The sequence below is a fragment of the Centropristis striata genome, chromosome 20, assembly GCF_030273125.1.
Source record: "Centropristis striata isolate RG_2023a ecotype Rhode Island chromosome 20, C.striata_1.0, whole genome shotgun sequence".
NCBI classification, from domain to species: Eukaryota; Metazoa; Chordata; class Actinopteri; order Perciformes; family Serranidae; genus Centropristis; species Centropristis striata.
The window spans coordinates 29,951,223-29,973,196 of NC_081536.1; the positions used below are offsets into that span (position 1 = coordinate 29,951,223).

Here is a 21,974-nt window from a genome sequence, read left to right on the forward strand (position 1 = left end):
CACAGATTTAAAAAAATCTGTTCTTTCAAATAATATGGCTGAAGGGGTCTTGAAGTCATCGTTGACATCAATAACACCTTCAAAATTAATTGGTTGAGAAGATGCTTGCTTAATGGTGAAGATTCCTTATGGTATTTAATTCCCTGCAACATCTTTAAAAAATGTGGTGCTTTACAGTTTCTCTTAAAGTGTAATTATTCTCCTTCTAGACTTTCTCTTAAAATGTCTAACTTTCACAGACAAGCTCTCTTAGCATGGAATCTTTTTTATGTTCATAACTTTTCCCCTCATAAATCCCTGCTATGGAATAACAAAGACATTATAATAAAAAACAAATCTTTCTTTCTTCCTTCCTGGCATGCAAAAGGCATATCTTTCATTATTGACTTATTTGATAAACATGGCAACCTTCTCTCTTATAATGACTTTATTAGTACTTTTGAATTTCCTATTAATTTAAAGAATTTAGTCTCGTATGCCAGGCAATTCCTTCTGGTACCATACAGCTGATGAAATATCATCTTTCACACGGCACAAGTGCAAGAATTGATCTCAAACTAATTATTGATGGCCGCCCTCTGCTGGATAAAAAATGTAATAATAAATTCATAAGGAATACTATCCATGCCAAAAAAAAAAAAAGTTCTCCAAGAGGGAAATTCTACTGGGATGAGTTAATTGATGATGTTTACTGAAAGAAAGCGTGGTTACTGCCTTATAAATTTTGCATCTCTAATTAGATTAAAGAAATACACTTTAACATTTTACACAAAATCTACCCTTGCAATGCAATGCTATCTAAGTTTATGGATATGGACAGTAAATGTGTCTTCTGTGATGTGGAGGAATCTATTGATCATGCATTTTTTGAATTTAATGTTGTGCAAGATTTTTGGATGGACTTGAGAAATCATTTATCTAACTTTCTTAGTGTCTCATACCTATTCACCAAAAAAAGATGTTCTTTGTTATTTTACTCATTGTAACAAATCTGTTGAATTTGTAACCAATTTCTTAATTCTCTCTTGTAAGTTCTTTATACACAAACACAGATTTATCAAAGCTTTGCCAAAGTTTAAAGTGTTTCTACTTGAATTCAACTATCTTCATTAGTCTCTCAGAATTGTAAAAGACAAAAAAATTAACAATTTCTTCAATATTATGACAGCCTGATTAATGTATAACCTTAATTTCTATATGATTTTTATCATTATCAGTGAATGCACAGACTTTTTGTACTTCGTACTCTCTGCGTGATCAATGTATACCTCTATTTCTTTTTTCCCCTTTTTTTACTACTATTTCTGATTAGTTCTTCGCTAGATTTTTTTCTCCATATATCCACTTGATGCGCGAGCATAAGTAACATCATTTTGTGACAGTTTTCACATGTTGATTAATTCATTAAATCAACCCAGTCTGTGTTCACATGATTTTTAGACCTCTGAGGCTTCCGTTGATGAAAATAGCAACAAATTCATTTCGCGGGCATTCTCGGCACAAAGGAGAAAACCAGCGAGTGAATTACAACGAGATGAAACAAAAACAACGCCAGCCACTTTTTCAGTGTTTTCTGAAGCTGCCACTGAACCCACAGACGCTTCAGGTGACACTGCAGCTTCAGCAGAAGAGGTCGGAGAAAAAAACAATTTTGACAAAAAATGACTTAGGCGATTATTTTAACAGTGTGACGTTATGATAGTTTCATGTTTTGTTTTTTAAATAATATTGAATACAACATATTTATATATGTTCAATATAATGAATAGCATTGTTAATGACCATAAAATGGGCAGAGAGAGAAACAAAGCAACTACATAGAGACACAAAATAACTTTTTTTTAAAAGAGATTAAACAACTATAAAGTCTGCGTGTCCTGCTCCTATAGGAGTGGTGGTGAACTTATTGTCTAATATTCTACCCATGAGTCTGTCAAAGAGGTCATCAAGAAATTAAAATAGGTGTTCAGTTGTTTAGTTAATTTAGGAATATTCAATTTATTTAATTTTAGGTTTTTGAAGATTCAAATGTGATAGCTTTAACAATAGTTTGTAAACGTGCAAGATTGATTGTAAATACACAGGGAATTGTTGGTAGTTGACTCTAAGTGAGAAAAAAATTCAAGAAATTGGAAAGGTGTGAATCAATTTTTTGTTAAAGCAGTAACAAAAGGCAGTTTATTGGTACAGTAACCAATACTCAAGACTAGAAATACTCGAGTACACTACAAGTACCACGAAAGTGTAGTTAGTAGTGTGGTACATTTACTCAAGTACAGTTGAGTAAATGTACTTAGTAAGCCTCCATTCCACCAATAATTTAAAGTACTAATACCACACAATTACTCCACTACAAGTAAAATAACTGCAGTCAAAACTTACTGAAGCAAAAGTATCAGTATTTTTTTTATTATTATTATTGTCAGTTGCATGTTACAAAGTAAAGGACAAACATTTATTATAAGATGACTGAATTTACATACATACATAAACAATACAATATCTAGAAAAAATAAAATGAAAGTTGGGTCTGCTAAGTGGTTGGAATAAATTTGAAAAGACAAAGTAATTTTAATGTTTTTGTCAATTTACAATTATTGAGTTTTAGGATTCCAGTGATATTTCAATACATTTTTAAATCAGTATTTTAAAGGAGGGTAATGTTTTTAGGCAAATCATTTTATGGATTTAATATTTTGCTGGTATATTAATTAAGGTACTTGTAGAAGTTTCATTATTTGTGAAATTCAGGTAAAGCTAAATAACTCAAGCTGTCAGCTAAATGTAGTGGAGTAAAAAGTACTGCCTGAATATTTGCCTCAAAATGTAGTGAAGTAGAAGTATAAAGTTACATAAAATTGAAATATTCAAGAAAAGGTACCTCAAAATTGTACATTACATGAGTAAATATACTTAGTTATATTCCACCACTGCATGTATAGTAAAACATAAAAAGAAAGCTTTTTTTTTTTCACCTTTTCTACATACTCGAGAAAAACGTGATCTTGTGGGAATCAGGATGTATGTGCAGACGTTTAATGTATTTTAAAAAAAATCACAGTCACCAGAGTGTTTTCTTTATTTCATTACAGTAGGTCCCCTGGAGGTTTAAACATGGTTGACGTCTGAACACAGCTTTGTACAGTGGAAACGGCACATTATTTAGTACTATGAAGTTCATGTTCTTAATTGTTGAAGTTAAATCCGTGTTGACTGGCGAGTTGTTGGGGACGTGGCTAAACTAACATGTGGCAAGACCGAGAACACGGGATATCGCTTGTCTGGTCTGCCATCAGTAGGTTTTTCTGCTTGTTTCTGTCATTTTTACACCACTTTGTTGTTCATAATGTGTCGTTCTTCATGGAAAAATGAGGCGTATCCCTGGGACGCATGGACAGAGAGTTTACTGCCTCCTTTGCAGATGTTAATGCATTAATGACCCAGAATGCATACCGAGCAAAATCTCTGCATGAGAGTCTGGAACATCTACAAGGTCTCATCTGAACCTGCAGACACTCAGAGCCTCCTCACAGAAAGAAACTCACGTATCATACTTCATGCTTCATGCATGGGCTTACTTTTGTGTCTTTATTTTGCAGCCAAACAGAATGGCTTTGATTGCAAAACTCTCAATACTGAAATTAAAATGTTTAATTGAAAGTGAAATGCATTTGTCATTACGATGTATTAATGTCATTCAAAAAGAAATTCATTTGCAAATCCAAAAGTTTGCTTTGCTTTGGAGTCCAAAAGTTTAAACAAGCACACATTTTAGATTTACATACAAAACTTTTAGATTTGCTCACACTTTGATCACATAGATAGTTTAGCTCTTAAAATATTTTTCATGATTTAAGTGTGGAATGTTTTGCAGGCAAACCTATAATCTTTATAATAATAATAAAGACACAAAAGTAACCCCATATTAGTGAAATCTGGAGGCTGATCTTCTGAGTTTCTGTCCACAGGAGAGACTCTCAGACCTGCAGAGGACACAGAGACACCGAGGAACCATATGAACTGAGTCCAAACCCAGGATAAAGAGGTTCAGTGAATGTGGTGTTGATGGTGTGGAGGTGGATCAGTGTGTCAGAGGAGACTCTGTAGAAGGCCAGAGTGCCAGCAGGACAGTCCACATACACTGCTACTCTACCAGAGGAGGAGGAGGAGGAGGAGGAGGAGGAGGAGGAGGAGGAGAAGGAGATGAATGTTTTTGTGTTATTGTGGTAGGCAGAGTAACCATCATCGGAACAGCTCAGGCACCAAGACTTATCATTGTATCCAAACCAACAGTCTTTACTGTCTCCTCTCCTCCTGATTCCTCTGTAACTCACTGATATATCAACCCTTCCACTCCACTCGACCTCCCAGTAACAGCGACCAGTCAGACCAGTTCTACACAGCAGCTGGCACCACCAGTCAAATCTGTCTGGATGATCAGGATATGGCTTATCCTCTCTTACATGTGTCACCTTCCTGTTGTTGTCAGACTGTTTGAGGTTTCTGTTTACTGTGTTTGTGTCCAGTTCCAGTTCACAGACATCTGATGGAGAAAACAAGACACAAAAGAGCTGCAGGTTATCATCTGCTGATGTATTAACAACATTACTGACAATTACTGAAATAAAATAATTCTAAGTTTCACAGTTTAACAGTAAGTTAACATAAAAGTCAACATGTCAGTAATATTGTGTTCTTCCTCGTGTGAACTCGAGGAAGACAGCTGATGGAGATCCACATCAAAACACAGATGTACTGAAAGTCTCACTAATAAAAGTGACACATCATCTTCTACTGCAACACAAATCAGCACTGAACCATCTGCTTTATTAAACTGTTATTAGCACATTCAGCACAAAGTTCAGACCTTTGACCATCAAATGTCAAACTGTCCACTGCTACAGAAAACCTTCACCACAGTCTGGATTTTTAAATGAATATCAGAGGATAGTGGCTCCACCAACTGGCTTTAAGGTGCTTTTCATTGACCAGGGGCAAGATGCAAAAAACTCAACACTCAAATATGCGAACGGATTGTTTTCTTGAGTCGTACATCTGGTCCCAGTCAGGGAGAAACTCGAAGGTAAATCCACTTCATGTCACTTTATTCAACTTCTCAACATCTTTTCACATTATTAACGTCCTGTTTTGTTTATGACTTGTAGGTTTTTGAACACTGATTTATTAAAAAGAAGAGAAGAAGAAAGAAAGGTGAAGGAACACAACAACTTTTATCCGTCAAACTTGTGAAGTTTATGAGCAGCACCTGAAGGCAACAAAACTCATGTATAAAATCAGTGAGAGAAGAAGAAACAAAGTCAGCTTTCTGTTGGCTCCACTCTTAATGAAATGTATTTATTTTAGTTTTGTTGGTGCACTGTGTTCACTCTCTTTCTGTTTGTGAGTTTTAAATAGATTGATTGAATTCTAACATCTTTCCAGCCACACTGACTGAAAACAGAAGCTGAATCCTGATTGAAACTTGGGAGAAATTCATCATTCAACTTGAGTCAAGAAAAAGTCAAAATGTGCTGTAACATGTGCAGCTGAGATCTGATGAATTAAGCTGAAACACACTTACATTTCCTCACACCAGGTCTCAGTCTCTGCAGTCCACCATGGTCCACCCTGCAGGAAGAGACACAGTCACAATCAACTTCATATCACTATCAAACATGAACCAGAGACACTCAGTTAGAGACACAGTGAGAACTGCTGTCTGTCCGTAGTGTCCAGTCTGTCCATTCACACCTGAGAGTGTCAACCTGTCTGTCTGTCCATATCTGAGAGTGTCCACCTGTCTGTCTGTCCATATCTGAGAGAGTCCACCTGTCTGTCCATACCTGAGAGTCTCCAGTCTCCAGTGTGGATCCTTCAGTCCAGCAGACAGAAGTTTCTCTCCTGAGTCTCCTGGATGATTGTAGCTCAGGTCCAGCTCTCTCAGATGCGAGGTGTTGGAGCTCAGAGCTGAGGCCAGAGAAGCACAGCCTTCCTCTGAGATCATACAGCCTGACAGACTGAACACACACGCATGCATGCACGCACACACGCACACGCACACACACACACACACACACGCTAGATGTTCACAGATGCTCAAAAGCAAACAGCTGTACACATAGTGGGTTTACTTCTAAAAAGTGTTTAATTCTGACCTTAGAGTTTCCAGTCTGCAGTGTGGACTCTTCAGTCCAGCAGAAAAACTCTTCACTCCTGAATCCTGCAGGTCATTGTTACTCAGGTCCAGGTGTCTCAGACTAGAGGATTGGAGGGCTGAGGACAGAGCTTCACAGCTTCTCTCTGAGATCACACAGCCTGACAGACTACACACACACGCACGTACACACACACACACACACACACACACACACACACAAGATGCTAGATGTAAATGTTTGCTTTAGATGCTCAAAAGCAAACAGCTGTACACATAGTGGCCCTCATTTATCAAACGAGCGTACGCCAGAAATTGAGCGTAAAGTGGGCGTTAGATGATTTCTACGCAAGCCTCGGCATTTATCAATTTGGACGTGATCGGAGGGTACGATCATATGTGACGCGATCCATCGAAATGAGTCGGAAGTCGCAACCGTCCGTTCTTGTAAAAACATGTTTAAACATGAAAAAAGTGATTTTGGGCTGTTTTGGGGTTTTATGCGTTTCTGAATAAATAAAGCCTCAGCTTTAAGACAATGTTAACATTAATATGAAATTCAAATGATAAGTATAGTTTTTAAGCTCTTAAACGTAACGTTGTCAGAAAGTTTTTCGTGGCACACAGCTGTTTACAGACAGGCTGGATGACGTGGTTCAGATAGTGGTGAAGATCGCTGGCTTAACTAGATGGATTAATTTGAGGAGAACATTGCAAAACTTTTCAATTTAATCAGAGTCAGATGTGCTACATGTGATGATAACTGGACAGAGTTAATTACGGACTATTTCACCGCACCGGTAGGTGAGGAGACGGGATATAGAGAGACAGCGGGACCTCCGACTAGGACGAGGAAGACCCGGCTAACGTTAGCCAATATAATGCCGGAGAGATTGAGTTGGAGGAAGATGAGGAGGAAGATATTGCACCGATGGATGAGCCGATGGTAGCATACAATGTCTCTGACTGTAGTTATCTAAACGATGACAGTGTTAAAGAGACTGCGATAGCTCAGGAGTACAAGTGGAGCTGCAAACTTCACAACAACGGGCCTGCTAGCTGCTGTTCACCGGAGGAGACGTGAGAAGACGTGACCTAGTTAAAGAGATGACTGATGGTAAGTTCTTATACTTTATCTACGCGATACTCTTTTTCTCTGTTAGTAAGGGCTAATAAAATCACTAGAGCAGCTAATAATGCTTGATAACTACACTACACTGTGTGTAACGTTAGCCCAGGTGTGGGCGTCTCAGGTGTGTGTGTGTCTCAGGTGTCTACTGTCTCCTATACATTACATTTATTAACATAATGAGGAAAAACAGTGTTTCATTCACTCAAAAAATTGTTGTTTCTGAACATAATCCAGGCAGTGATTACCTTATCACCACACAACTGAGGCTAATTATTTAACAGTAATATACAAACATAATTTGTAGGAGACAGGTTTGCTGTGAGACACAAAGGTGAGGAGATCTTTAGGCTATAACAAAATAAACAGCCTAAAGTATGGTAAAAGTATAGTAAAAGTATTGTTTAAAAGATCTGATATGGTGAATCATAAACTGAATGGTGAATATGTTATGTTTCTGAATATGGGGCTGTATTAAATCCTGTGCTGTCTATCAGTGAATGCACTGATCATATTGAAGCAATAATACAGAAATGATCAGGCCTCATTCAACAATGATTCAATATGATTTAGCCAGCCCAAAAGGTTTGTGATGATGACTGCATTCTTTATTAATGCTATCTTATTTTCTAGATGAAAACATTTGGTCCATCTTGTGAAGCTCCATACGACTTTATGAGAGGATGCAGTGTGAGAAGCAGCAACACCAGGACTGCCTACTTCCTTGATGCATGTGACAGTTTAATTATGAAATAATAATAAATAAATATGAAATAATATAAAATATATTCTGTATTATTATATTAAAAGGGCCATTGTCTGTATATATATTTTTAATTGTATGGATATGCACTTGTAATTAACTGTAAGTACATGTGTGCACGTGGCTCACTATTTAATATTTTATAAATATTCTTTATATTAATATTTTTAAAGTATTATTATATTTAAATACCCATCATATATTCTGTATTACTTCATATGTACAGTATATTTGTTCATATTTTATCATTATTGTATTCCATATGTTTTGGATACTTATCTACATGGGTTTCTAGGCCTGTACTGTGTTGTGTATGTGCTCGTGCACAAGGTCACGTGTATGTGTGACAGTATGAGTAGAGTACACATACAGATGTGGGGTATCACCTTTGACCCAAAAATATTGTGTTCATTTGGACTCTAGTCTTAATAAATGTGTTTTAATCCCTGTGAAACATGGCAGAATCTGTATCATTTTCTTTAAAGCCCTTTTTCTCAAAACTAACTTTTGATAACAGTCGAACTTTGGATGAGCATATCTCATGGAATATTTGGCGTAGAAACATAATGTTGGTATTGACATGAAGCTAAGAGTCTCCTCTTTACAGACATATCAAAATCTCAAAATGTGTTTCGGGGTCAATGTGACTCATTTTGATGGAGCAGATCACATATCTCACGTCTGCTCTCAGCTTGTGTACGCAAATCTGAGTCAGCGTGAAGTCCACATGTCTGAGTCGGAAAATTGATCTTAGACTATTGTATCCATGCCTGGAGCTGATAAAACTCTGTGGTGTTTTGATTTTTAATAGTGACAAAGCAAAACATATTTAGACGGGGGGTCACGTGACGATGGTTGGCTGAAGGCTGTGTCTTCGCGGAGCTCCCGCTCTGGTCCCGATATTATTAAGCTTAAAAGCACCTTATACCAACCTTACGCTACTTTAACGATATTATAACATGGCAAATAAATCTGGCAGTCAGTCTCAGAGAGAAAGACCGGCTAATTTGAGGCAAACAACCCAGTCGAAGGTTACGGATATCCCACCGCGGCCTAGCACGGCGGCTACTTCCTCTCCGGCAGCTAGCAGCATGGACATGTCCGAGCTGGTGCAGAAAGTTACTCAAAACATAAATGAACTTATGGAACAGAAGTTTTCAAAACTAATGGACACTTTGGACAAAATCGCCGGCAGCCTGGAAGGCCAGGCTAAACACATCACTGAAGCTGAACAGCGGGTCTCCGGATCAGATCACCACCCTCGAGCTCCGTCTTTCACACATGGAGGACAAGCAGGTGACCACGGCCGAGCAGATAGACGACGCGGAGAACCGTAGCAGACGCGACAACATACGGATCTTAAATTTGAAGGAAGGCACAGAGGGTGAAAATCCTCTGGAGTTCTTTGAATCCTGGCTACCAAAGCTGCTCGGTTTGTCCGCCGCAAAGGGTTGCATAAAGATGGACCGCGCGCATCGGACCGCCGGACCAAGGAGTGACCGACCCAGACCGGTGATCATAAACTCCACAACTCCCGGAACAAGCCTCGGATCTTAGCAGCCGCAAGAAAGGCGAAAAACCTGGAACAAGAGGGGTCGCGCATCTTCATCCATCAGGACCTGTCCAGCGCGGTTCGGCTGAAGCGTTGCTCTTATAATGATGTGGTTCGAAAGTTTATCGACAAGGATATTAGATTCATGATGCGGTTCCCAGCCAGGCTTGTGATACAGCATAACGGAACGGAGCGCAGTTTCAATGACGCAGAGGAGGCTCGGCGTTTTCTGGCCACGCTTGACTGACCACACTGTCGGTGAGGTATGGATAATAACACGCCATAAGAAATGGTCGTGCCAGCTCTAGACTTACACCTATAGACTCTTTGTGGCAAGAATCTCTCCATTATGTGGTATTTTTCTGCCAGGTCTTCATTTAGACTAAGATTAGCTCAGTTAAAAGCTTGAAAGCTCTGGAGTTTCTTGAATACAATGTTGGCTTTGCTAAAACTCTAATTTGATCTTTGTTCTCCTCTGTTTTTCTTGTTAACATCCTTGGTGGTTACTTTATCATATACCGTATAGTTAGAGAGTTAATATAATTTTAGGCACATGGTGTCTGACAGAGGAGCGGACAGTACTGAATTTTGCCCAGATTTGTTCAGGTGCTATCTAATTTTATTTTTGTCGAATTGGGATTGGAGCGGGGGTCTTTTTTTTTTGGAGGGGGGAGGATTTTGTGTTCTTTTCTTTCTCGTGCCCTCTCTATAGTGATGGCCCCCTTTAGCATCACGTCCCCTTGTAGGACCCCATGGGTATTTGAGACCTACTGGTCACTTTTTAGTTTGTTTTTCTGTTTTGGGTGGGTTCTGGTTGTGTGCGGTCATCGTTTGGGGATGACCTCTTTTTTCACATGACAGCTTTTTTTTCTTTTCTGTCTTTTTTAGCGCGTAAGAACTACAGGTTTCTGTGGACACCAATATTCATGTACATGGGAAATACACCTTTAAGATGAGTGTCACTAAATGTATTTCATGGAATGTTAAGGGAATTAATAATGTAGTTAAGAGACGTAAAAATTCTTTCATCCCTCAAAAAGGAAGCGGCCCAGATAGCTTTTATACAAGAGACACACTTAAGTGACCTTGAACATGTGAAATTAAGAAGAGACTGGGTGGGTCAAGTTTTCTATTCTTCTTTTAATTCTAAAAGTAGAGGGGTGGCGATCTTGCTTCATAAAAGGCTGCCTTTTACACTTGAAAAATGCATAAAGGATCACGAAGGAAGATATGTAATAATTTCAGGTTTCTTATATGGGGAAAGGCTTATTCTGGGGTGCATATATTCTCCCAATACATTTGAGGCCTCTTTCTATTCCAAATTGATGGCTGATCTGTCTTCCAGTACATCACCTCTCATAGTCCTGGGCGGGGACTTGAATGCCTGTCTGGAGCCAGAGATGGACCAATGTCCCGTGAAATCCACACGTCCATCTAGAATGGCAGTATCCACCAAGGCGCTATGCTGTGATTTAAATTTATTTGACGCTTGGAGGATATTGAACCCAAAAATGAAGGATTACACATTTTTCTCCCGTCCACATAACTCATTTTAAAGAATTGAATATTTTCTTACCTCAAGACAAGCATTGGATAGAGTTAGAACATGTAGTATAAAAAATATGGCACTCTCTGATCATTCTCTTGTTGGTCTGGAACTTACACCTCCTTATTATGATCCTGCCACACGTCACTGGCGGCTCAACCCCTCTTTGCTTAATAATCCCTCTTTTGTATCTATGCTAGAAGAGCAACTGGCGCTCTTTTTCTCTACAAACGATACAACTGAGGTTTCTGCATCTACATTATGGGAGACAGCAAAAGCCTATATAAGGGGAGTTATTATATCTTACACCTCAGCTAAAAGGAAAGAAACGCTCAGACAACAATTAGAGCTTGAATCCCAAATTTCTGTTCTAGAAAGGGAGTTCAAACAGTCCCTCTCTAAATCATCTCGGTTGAAGCTGGATGCAGCCCGCTCTGCCCTTGACAACCTTCTTACGCAAAAAGCAGAAACCGCAATTTTTTATGCAAGGCACCGATTATTTGAGTCTGCTAATAAACCAGGGAGACTCCTGGCTCGTCTGGCAAGGGGCAGGGTTGAATCTAATGTCATCTCATCATTCAAAGATGATAAAGGAGTTACATTTTTTGAAAATAAACATCTGGTTAATATCATGAAATGTTTTTATCAAAATTTGTACTCTCCAGAAAACCTGAGTGACACCAGGGACCGGGCCAGATTTTTTAACCATATAGATCTCCCAACACTGCCAGCTGAGAGCAGGGACCTTCTTTGCAATCCGGTCACTAAAGAGGTTTCTGAAACAATTAAATCTTTACCAGGTGGGAAAGCTCCAGGTCCCGATGGATTCTGCCCAGAATTTTATACGAAAATGGCCAAATTGGTGGTAGAGCCACTTACCAGAATGTATACAGAGTCATTTGAACGTGGCACATTACCGCCCTCTTAATGTGATTCAACATGCAAACTGCACTCAAGAGAGAATTCTATGTGTAGCTTTAGATGCAGCTAAAGCATTTGATAGAGTGGAGTTTGAATATCTGTTTGAAGTTCTTCAGAGGTTTGGACTTGGGCCTGAATTTATTAAGTGGGTTAGGCTGCTCTATAGCGCCCCCATGGCAAGAGTGCTGGTTAATGGCATCGCCTCTGAGGCCTTTCATCTTGGCCGAGGCACAAGGCAGGGCTGCCCCCTGTCCCCTCTGCTATTTGCTCTGGCCATCGAGCCATTAGCTGAGGCAATAAGGTGTGCAGATAACATTTATGGTGTCAGTCGCGGAATTGTTCATAAATTAGCACTTTATGCAGATGATGTTATTCTCTTTTTGACTCAGCCTGAATCTTCTGTTACAGCCCTCATCTCCACTATACAATTATTTGGCAAGTTCTCAGGTTATAAAATTAATTTAGACAAATCTGAAGCGCTGCCGTTGGGTGACTTTGGGGATAAGGGTGCAATACCCAATTTTCCCTTTAAATGGTCTGATTCTGGTTTCACATATTTAGGCGTTAAGATCTCTGCCAACCTAAACAACCTGTGTAAGCTAAATTTTTTCCCCGTTTTGTCTTCAATCAAAAGTGATTTACTCAGGTGGTGTGACCTCCCCCTCTCCTGGATGGGTAGAGTGAGTTTAATCAAAATGAATGTTCTCCCGAGAATCCTGTACCCAATGCAGATGCTCCCTTTGAAGATAAATAATTCTGTTTTCTCTGATATTGATAAAGTTATTTCGAAATTTATCTGGCATGGGAAGAAACCGCGCCGCAGTTTGAAGACGTTGCGGCTGCCCAGGGAGAGTGGGGGTCTTTCATTGCCTGACTTTAAACTTTATAATTGGGCGTGTCATATGCGTACAGTGTTTGGGTGGCTGAAACATTTTATGGATCCTACAAAGGAAACCCACATCGATGCTTGGCACTGCCCCTTATTGTCTCCACTTAGCCTTGTTGTTAATGAGAAGTCTTTGCTCCCTGTCAAGGTAAAAAACAGTCCTATTATGATGAACACAATCAGAACATGGGAGAGGATTGTTAAGACCACTCAAAGTAAATGTCCCTCACCAGCTCTTCACCCTATTATTCAGAATAAGGCCTTTCCCCCAGGACTTGATACAAATATATTCCAGTGCTGGTATGATCATGGTATTAAAATTGTTGGAGATTTGTTTGAGAGGGATGAACTGTTGTCTTTCGAACAAATAAGGGCCAAATTTGATGTACCATCTCAACATTTTTATGGCTACCTCCAGGTCAGACATTTTATTAATGGCCTAGGTCTCACTGAAGCCCAGCCAATAACTTCAGCTATTGACTCATTCTTGTTACAATGTCAACATATCAAGAAAATTATTTCCCATTTCTATAGGAAACTACAGTCCCTCAATCCATGTAATATTGATAAAATTAAAGATTTATGGCACAGGGACCTGGCAACTGAGTTTGAGGAGGAAGCATGGTCAGATGCAATAGCATCAATAGGCAAGATTTTTTTGTGCAACAGACTAACTGAGAGTCAGTATAGGATCCTTCATAGATTACAACGTACGCCCCAGTCCTTGAACTCTTTCTATCCTGAAATCTCTCCCCTGTGTAGTAAATGTAAACAGGAGGTTGGCTCTTACATACATTGCATCTGGCGCTGTCCTTTGATATTTAAATTTTGGGAAAACGTCTCACAGGAAATCAACTCAATTTTTGTTAAGAACATACAGATAGATTCCTGGTTTATTTTTACTTAATCTCTCAAGAGAGGGACTCTCTTTGTCAAGTGTTCAGCAAAAACTTCTGTATAAGTTACTTCTTTTAGCTAGGAGATGCATTTTATTTCAGTGGATCAAGCCCAGACCTCCATCTGTTAACCAGTGGTATGGAGAGATATTTAAAGTTCTGCCGATGGAGCGTCTGAGCTCAGTTTTAAAGGGGAACGAGAGTTATTTTGATAAGTTGTGGGCTCCCTTCTTGAACCGCCTACCGGGTGATGTAGCAGACTTAGTACGTAGAGGCCGCTGCAATGTGGATTGGCGCCCCCCTTGCATCTCTGTATCTCCCTAATGCTCTTTCCCAAGTGTTGATTTTGTTTTATTGATATGACTGTACAGTCCCCATTCCATGTATAATGTTAAAACAGTAAACTCTCTTAGAACTTTCCTTGTAAGGTCCATTATAGTCGTGCTATTCTTGTGTTTGTTTTACTTCTACCTGAATCTTTACTTGATTTGTTTTTTATTTCATTTTATTTATTTTAGTTTATTTTTTGCCTCTCTTTCTATATATTATTCAGTCTATGTGAAGTATTTAATTGCCTCTGCTGTCATGTATGTTCTCTGTTTTGTGTCTGTTTAAAAATGAATAAAATATTGGTTAAAAAAAAAAAAAAAACAAGTTTAGACTACATAATTTATCATTAAAACATAATCCAAAAATAAATACACCCTGCGATCGTGAAATTCTTTAAACAGAATACTAGCCGAGGATATTAAATGTTGTTGTCTTCTGCTGTTTACTGTTATTATTATTATTATTATTATTATTATTATTATCCTGCTGGACACCGGACCGTCAGCGTCTCCTTCACCAGCGGTGCTGCCCGAATAGAAACATTTCCAATCAGCGCAGCCACACGCTCCGCTTACTAGGACATCATTATTAGTAAATGTAAAGAGGTGAATAATATATCTCCATCATAACAATAGCAATATTCTAATATTATATAGATTATTAGGCTTTATATATCACGATGTAATTACTCAAACCTCGCCGGGAGTTTAATAGTCCGCTACTTTGCTGACAGCACCACTGATTTCCTTCCTTTTCACTTTTTATGCTGCCAAACAAAACCAGTTTTTTGTGTTGGAGCTGTTGGACGTCAGCGTTTCACTTTCTGCCTCTGAGAAATTCCTCTTCTTTTAGAATTACAACTTACTTTAAAACATTGTTTACTTCCTTAAACCAAAAAGCTGTGAAAACTTTTAAGTCCGTGCTCCAAATGTAAAATATTCATTGAACTTGTTTGAGTTTATAACTATAAGTACTTTTATTTCATGAACCTCTGTCGCTGCATATTTCTGTAATATGTCTATATTGCCCCTATTGTTAATTGTAACGGTGCACTTTGCTAAGAAAGTTGACTTTAGGGGGGGGAAATATCCTCTTTTTCGCCGTATTGCGTCCTTCGGTGTCGTAAACTCTGAAGGCGAGTCTTCTGAATCGGGTATATATTAGGGCGTGACATTTAAATGACACTTGTTTCGAGCCGCCACATTTATCAACAGCCGATCATTCTTACGCTGTGATTGGAGAAATACGATCGTTTGATAAATCCCACGTGAACCCTGTCGTAAGACGAAATATACACTCAGATCTGCGCTGGTTTCTACGCTCGCTTCATAAATGAGGGCCAGTGGGTTTACTTCTAAAAACAGTTTAATTCTGACCTGAGAGTGTCCAGTCTGCAGTGTGGACTCTTCAGTCCAGCAGAAAAACACTTCACTCCTGAATCCTGCAGGTCATTGTTACATAGGTCCAGGTGTCTCAGACTAGAGGACTGGGAGCTGAGGACTGAGGACAGAGCTTCACAGCTTCTCTCTGAGAGGTTACAGCCACTCAGCCTGGAGAGGAATTAGCAAAACATGAGAGAACAAATACAAACAATGGAAACTACATTTAATCTGGATAGTTATGTGAGCACATACAGAGCTTTGTTGGAGGCTTTGACCACTGGCAGCAGCCTCAGAAGAGCCTCCTCTGAAGCAGAGTATTTCTTCAGGTCAAACACTTCCAGATCTGTTTCTGATGACAGTAAGATGAAGACCAGAGCCGACCACTGAGCAGGAGACAGTTTATCTGTGGAGAGACGTCCTGATCTCAGGGACTGTTGGATCTCCTCCACTAGAGAACGATCATTCAGTTCATTCAGACAGTGGAACAGGTTGATACTTCTCTCTAGGGACAGATCCTCACTGACCTTCTTCTTGATGTATTTGACTGTTTCCTGATTGGTCTCTGAGCTACTTCCTGTCTGTGTCAGCAGACCTCTGAGGAGAGTCTGATTGGTCTTCAGAGAAAGACCCAGGAGGAAGCGGAGGAACAAGTCCAGGTGTCCGTTGGGACCCTGTAAGGCCTTGTCCACAGCACTCTGGTAGAGATGTTTTAGTTTAGGATTGGAGGTTGATTGTTCTTCTTCCATCAGATTGACTCCAGACTTGATGAAGGTCAGATGGACATGAAGAGCAGCCAGAAACTCCTGAACACTCAGATGGACGAAGCAGAACACCCTGTCCTGGTACAGTCCTCTCTCCTCTCTAAAGACCTGTGTGAACACTCCTGAGTACACTGAGACTGCTCTGATATCGAAGCCACACTCTGTCAGGTCTGAGTCATAGAAGATCAGGTTTCCTTTCTGCAGCTGATCAAAAGCCAGCTTTCCCAGACACTCAATCATCTTCCTGTTCTCTGGACTCCAGCGTGGATCTGTCTCAGCTCCTCCATCATACTTGATGTTCTTCACTTTGGACTGAACCACCAGGAAGTGGATGTACATCTCAGTCAGGGTCTTGGGCAGCTCTCCTCCCTCTCTGGTTTTCAACAGATCCAGAACTGTAGCAGAGATCCAGCAGAAGACTGGGATGTGGCACATGATGTGGAGGCTTCGTGATGTCTTGATGTGGGAGATGATTCTGCCGGCCTGCTTCTTACTTCTGAATCTCTTCCTGAAGTACTCCTCCTTCTGTTGGTCAGTGAACCCGCTGACCTCTGTCACCATGTCAACACAGTCAGCAGGGATCTGATTGGCTGCTGCAGGTCTTGTGGTTATCCAGAGGCGAGCAGAAGGAAGCAGTTTCCCCCTGATGAGGTTTGTCAGCAGCACATCCACTGAGGTGGACTCTGTGACATCAGTCAGGATCTCAGTGTTGTGGAAGTCCAGAGGAAGTCGACACTCGTCCAGACCATCAAAGATGAACACAACGTGGAACTTCTCAAACCTGCAGATTCCTGCTTCTTTGGTTTCAGTAAAGAAGTGATGAACAAGTTCGACCAAGCTGAACTTTTTCTCTTTCAGCACATTCAGCTCTCTGAAAGTGAATGGAAATGTGAAGTGGATGTCCTGGTTGGTTTTGTCTTCAGCCCAGTCCAGAGTGAACTTCTGTGTTAAGACTGTTTTCCCAATGCCAGCCACTCCCTTTGTCAGCACTGTTCTGATTGGTTCATCTCTTCCAGGTGAGGCTTTAAAGATGTCTTCTTGTCTGATTCTTGTTTCTGGTCTGTCTGGTTTCCTGGATGCTGTTTCAATTTGTCTGACCTCATGTTGATCATTGACCCCTGCAGTCCCTCCCTCTGTGATGTACAGCTCTGCGTAGATCTGATTCAGAAGGGTCGGGTTTCCTGCTTTAGAGATCCCCTCAAACACACACTGGAACTTATTCTTCAAGTTGTATTTAAGCTTACGTTGGCACACTGCAGCACGAGTTCCTGAATGAACAAACAACAAATGAAATCAGTGAGTACGTCCTATAATGCAACATGTAAGTGTGACTGTAGAGTTTTTGCTCCTCCATCAGTTTTTATTCAGCTCATCAGTTGAGGACAAACAGCTTCTGATCTGATGCAGATGTGTGCAGCATATTTACAGCAGAGATTGGAAATGTAAACTTTTGCCCATCTTGCCTCCATTTAATTTTTCATCATGTTAATTTTTTAGAAAAATCCACTTACTGGTCTGAAGACTGTCAACCAGCTCCTCCTGCTTCATTCTTCTAAGGAAGTGAAGTGTGATCTTTAGAAACTCCTCTCTGTTTCTCCTCCTCTGCTCCTCATCCTCACCCTCCAACACCTCCTCATCCTCCCACTGGTCCTCTAAGCATTCTGGGTAATCTGAACTCAGAACCTTCTGGATGTTCTTCAGCTCGTTCTTCACAAAAGTGATGATGTTCTCCTCCAGCAGCTGGAACAGAATAATATATGAATGAAACAATCAAACTAAAATCACAGAAGCAAACATCAGCTCCATGTTGGACAGACAAACAGTTCACTGGTCTAAACAGTGCAGCATGGAGATGATTATGAACAGAATAGATGTAAAAGTAGCTGTTGTACATGTACAGACCACAAATATGGAGTCCAGTGTTTGATGCTGCTGGGCAGAGGGACCACCAGGAACCTCTGAGCTCTCCTGGTCCACTCTGTGGAGGAATCATGAACAATCAGCTCACATTGTGTCCTGACACACACAAGTTAAAGATCTATGACGAGATTTTTGGAGGTGAACAGTGAATCAGACGACTCCCTGTAGTGATAAATGTTTACTCGTTCTGCTGATCCCACTGAGAATCAACAGCTCAGTCTGCAGCTTTTTGTAGCTTTCAGCTCACTGTTTTCTTCAACAATCAGTTTGGTTTAGTCCCAACAGCTCTCACCAACCCTCCATATAACTCTCCCTCCCTCACTGTACACTGCTGAAGTGCCCTGTTTTCATTATCAGTTTGAAATCCTCACCTTTGATCAACAGAGTGGTGTTCATCTTTGAAGACTATAGGTTGATGCTTAAAATCAATAAATCCTTGCTTTGAATGGTCACTCTTCATGGATACACAGCTGGGTTCAGGTTTTTCCAGCTTCCTCCTGATAGAAACACAAGATAAATTCTGCACTGAACCCACGAGACATTTGTAACATTTTCTATGATTCAAGATAATTATTTAATTTTGACACTGCTCAGTTTATATTTTAAAACTGTATTCAATACAGTGTGCCGTAGGAATTTATTCTGTGGGTCTACCACAATAGTTGATAGTAATGTGGTCCAATAAGTAGATGTATGCGTATCAACATACATTCAGTAGTTTGTGTCAGAGATGTGATTGGGGGGATTAAGTGATCCAGCTCTGTAGCACCTTCAGAGGTAGAAACAGAATCGTAAAATTGTCAAAACTGCTCAAGGCCGGATCAATGTGAACCGGCTGAGCCAGAAAGATGTAAAATACGTAACGTATCATCACAAACACGCCCCTCACTTGATTCCAATATTCGTGGAATCTGTTAGTATATATCCTAAGATAAAAAAACAGCACAGCTTTTATACAGCAATATAGAGTGATTTTTGCAGAAACACAGTCTGAAAGGAGCTGGTGAGTGTGAATAATGATGGTGGTGATTGGATTGCTGAGCTCTGACATGGAGAAGAGTCCTGGACAGTTAGAGATCCTCATCTCACCTCTTAGCTTTGGTCTGGCTGTCATGTTCCTTACACAGAGTGGTTTCAGAGGGAGGGTCTCCCTCCTCTCTGTCCTCACACTGATCCATAGCAGAGTCCACACCTGCAGGGAGAGATTCACTCTGTCACTGCAACAACACGAGAGGTGAAGACACATGAGCCTGTCTGCATCAAAGAAGCTCAGGTGAAACAGGTGACCAGCTCTTCTTTTCTGTTAAACTCTCTGATATTTAGTATCCTGAACACAAACTCAACATTAAAGTGTGAGCTCATTCTTCAAGACTTTAGCAGCAGCGACTGTTTCCTTTCTGATTTCTTGTCTACGTTACATTTTATTTATTCCTGCTGTAACTAGTGCAGAGTATTTGAGTTCCAAATATCAAATATTATTGTTAATAACATTATTGTGGGTCATAAGTGCAAAACTAGGTTACAGGTAGCTCAACCTGCTTCAACCAGATAAGAAGTTGCTAACAGCTATCTCAACTAGCCAACAACCAGTTTATAACTAGTTAAATGATTTGATTATAACTAGATTATAACTATCCTAATTATCCTACAAATTGCTTACACATAGCTTAGATTATAGCTAGCTAGGAACTGGCTGAACCCATCTATAACTATCAATTTATAATAAGCTTAACTTGCTTAAAACTAGTTCACAATTGGCCTACAATGAGATAAACTTGATTATAACGAGCAACAAACTGGCTGAACTAGCCAACGACTAGCTCAACTAGATTATAACTAGCTGAAAAAAATTGCTCAACTAGCTGACAACAAACTTACATGATCTATGGAAAAAAATACTGAAAAATACCTGTTGTTTTGTAGTCAGTACAATATTATGGTTTATTGTAATTTACTAAGCATTCATTATTTTTAATAACCAACATTATTATTTTCATTTAATTAAACTTTATTACAGTTTAATGTAAATATTGTTAATAACCAGACATAATCATGATTAACTGAACATTGTTGTTGAACGATGAATGTTTTATTATTTTATGCTGAAATTTAAATTATTTTATGCTGAACTAAATGTTAATATTGTTTTTAACCAAACATTATCATGAACGGCTGAACATTATTATTGTTGATAACCTAATGTTATTGTTATTTAACTAAGTTATCAATTATTGTTAATAATAGCACATTAATATTGTTAATGGCTCAACATTATTTTTTAAAATAGATTTTTCAATTTGCTGGTTTGAAACCTTACAAATAAAAAGAATAATCTTGACCCAAATATAACGTGTAATATATTTTATAATTTAAAATATGTATCCTATTTAAACATTTCATACACTTTTGTTTTTTATTGATAATTAAATATATTTTACTTGAAATGACATACATACGACAACCATAATGTTATATGTTTTCGCTTTATCAGATAATAAAACATCTTTCTATTGTAATTTTACATTGGATTTATTGTTATTAGTGAATAATTTTATTTATGCTATAGGTTTCATCTTAAATACATTCATTAATAACTGACAGTCCAAAATAACACATATCCTACATGAAGCATTTCAGTAGTTTGACAGTTTCTTGTACTTTGAGTATTTCCATCTTGTGTTCCTTTCTCCTTTTACTGCACTACATTTATCTGACTGTTTTGTCTGTAAAATCTTCATCTGTAGAGAAACTGTAACAAATATTTTTATAAAATCTGATGTGTTGTTAAAGTTCAAGCTGCCGTATATATAAAGTTACAAACAAGCGACTACTTTAAAAAAAAAAAAGTCTCTTGACTTTCTCTCGGCAGAGATTACAAGGATTGCAGCGCAGCAAAGGACGATTATGAACCTTGTAGGCGAAATCCAGGCATTAAAGCAGCTGAACACGGAAAAAGACAGAAGAATTACCTTTGTGGAAAAACGAGTGGACGACCCTGAGCAGGACGAGCTGATCATCAGTGGAGTGAGAACCAAGCACAGACCATGTGTGGGTGTGGAGGCTCCAGCTGAGGGAAGGGCTGCCGGCCGGGGAACGGAGGAGACCGAAGCCCAAAGGGAATCACTGGAGCAACAGCGAGGAAACTTTCTGGACACTACAGGAGTTACAAGCGACTGCGACCATATCCAAGTTTGCTACACATTATCCAGTAAGAACTAAACTACACCGCCGGCGACAGTCCTCCGCTTTACAAACCGACAGAAAAAACAAGCACCTTGCTAAAACAAGTGTAACAGGCTCAGCCTGTTGCTGTGACGTTATTATGTGGGAGGGGCTAGGGTTAACGTGGTGCAGACAGGTGTGCGACCGACTCCGCAAAGGAAAACATAAAATCTGATCTTGAAAATTATACTTCAATACACAGCATTTTAAATGTTGCATATGAATACAGGTTGCAAATATAACATCTAACAGGTAGAATGAGGATAATCTCTAGTTCTATATTTTTATACTAAATATATTTGACATTATCTCTGGTTTTACTTGGCCGAATATAATCCAAAAAAATCTGGTATGAAGTTTCAAGCCAGAACTTTAGAGGGCAGCTGATGGCAAGACTCAATGTTGCTTCATTTTTTTATGTCCTCATGTCATGAAGAAGTAATGTGCAGGTGCTTTCATGGACTCTAGAGGGTTAAACAGAATTGATCAACCATAGATATCTATAGGATCAA

The 21,974-nt window shown here is 39.3% G+C and overlaps 1 protein-coding gene across 1 annotated transcript; it reads right to left on the reverse strand.

The window, feature by feature from the left end:
- Positions 1-3,977: 3,977 nt before the first annotated feature.
- Positions 3,978-21,510, reverse strand: LOC131993954 (NLR family CARD domain-containing protein 3-like). Its single transcript, XM_059360032.1, has 10 exons — positions 21,210-21,510; positions 19,330-19,432; positions 18,612-18,737; positions 18,223-18,298; positions 17,832-18,060; positions 15,812-17,588; positions 15,554-15,727; positions 5,844-6,017; positions 5,582-5,628; positions 3,978-4,543 (listed from the first exon to the last, which is right to left on the reverse strand). The coding sequence occupies exons 2-10, from the start codon at positions 19,416-19,418 to the stop codon at positions 3,978-3,980; spliced, it is 3,258 nt and encodes a 1,085-aa protein (XP_059216015.1). The 5' UTR covers positions 19,419-19,432; positions 21,210-21,510.
- Positions 21,511-21,974: the final 464 nt, after the last annotated feature.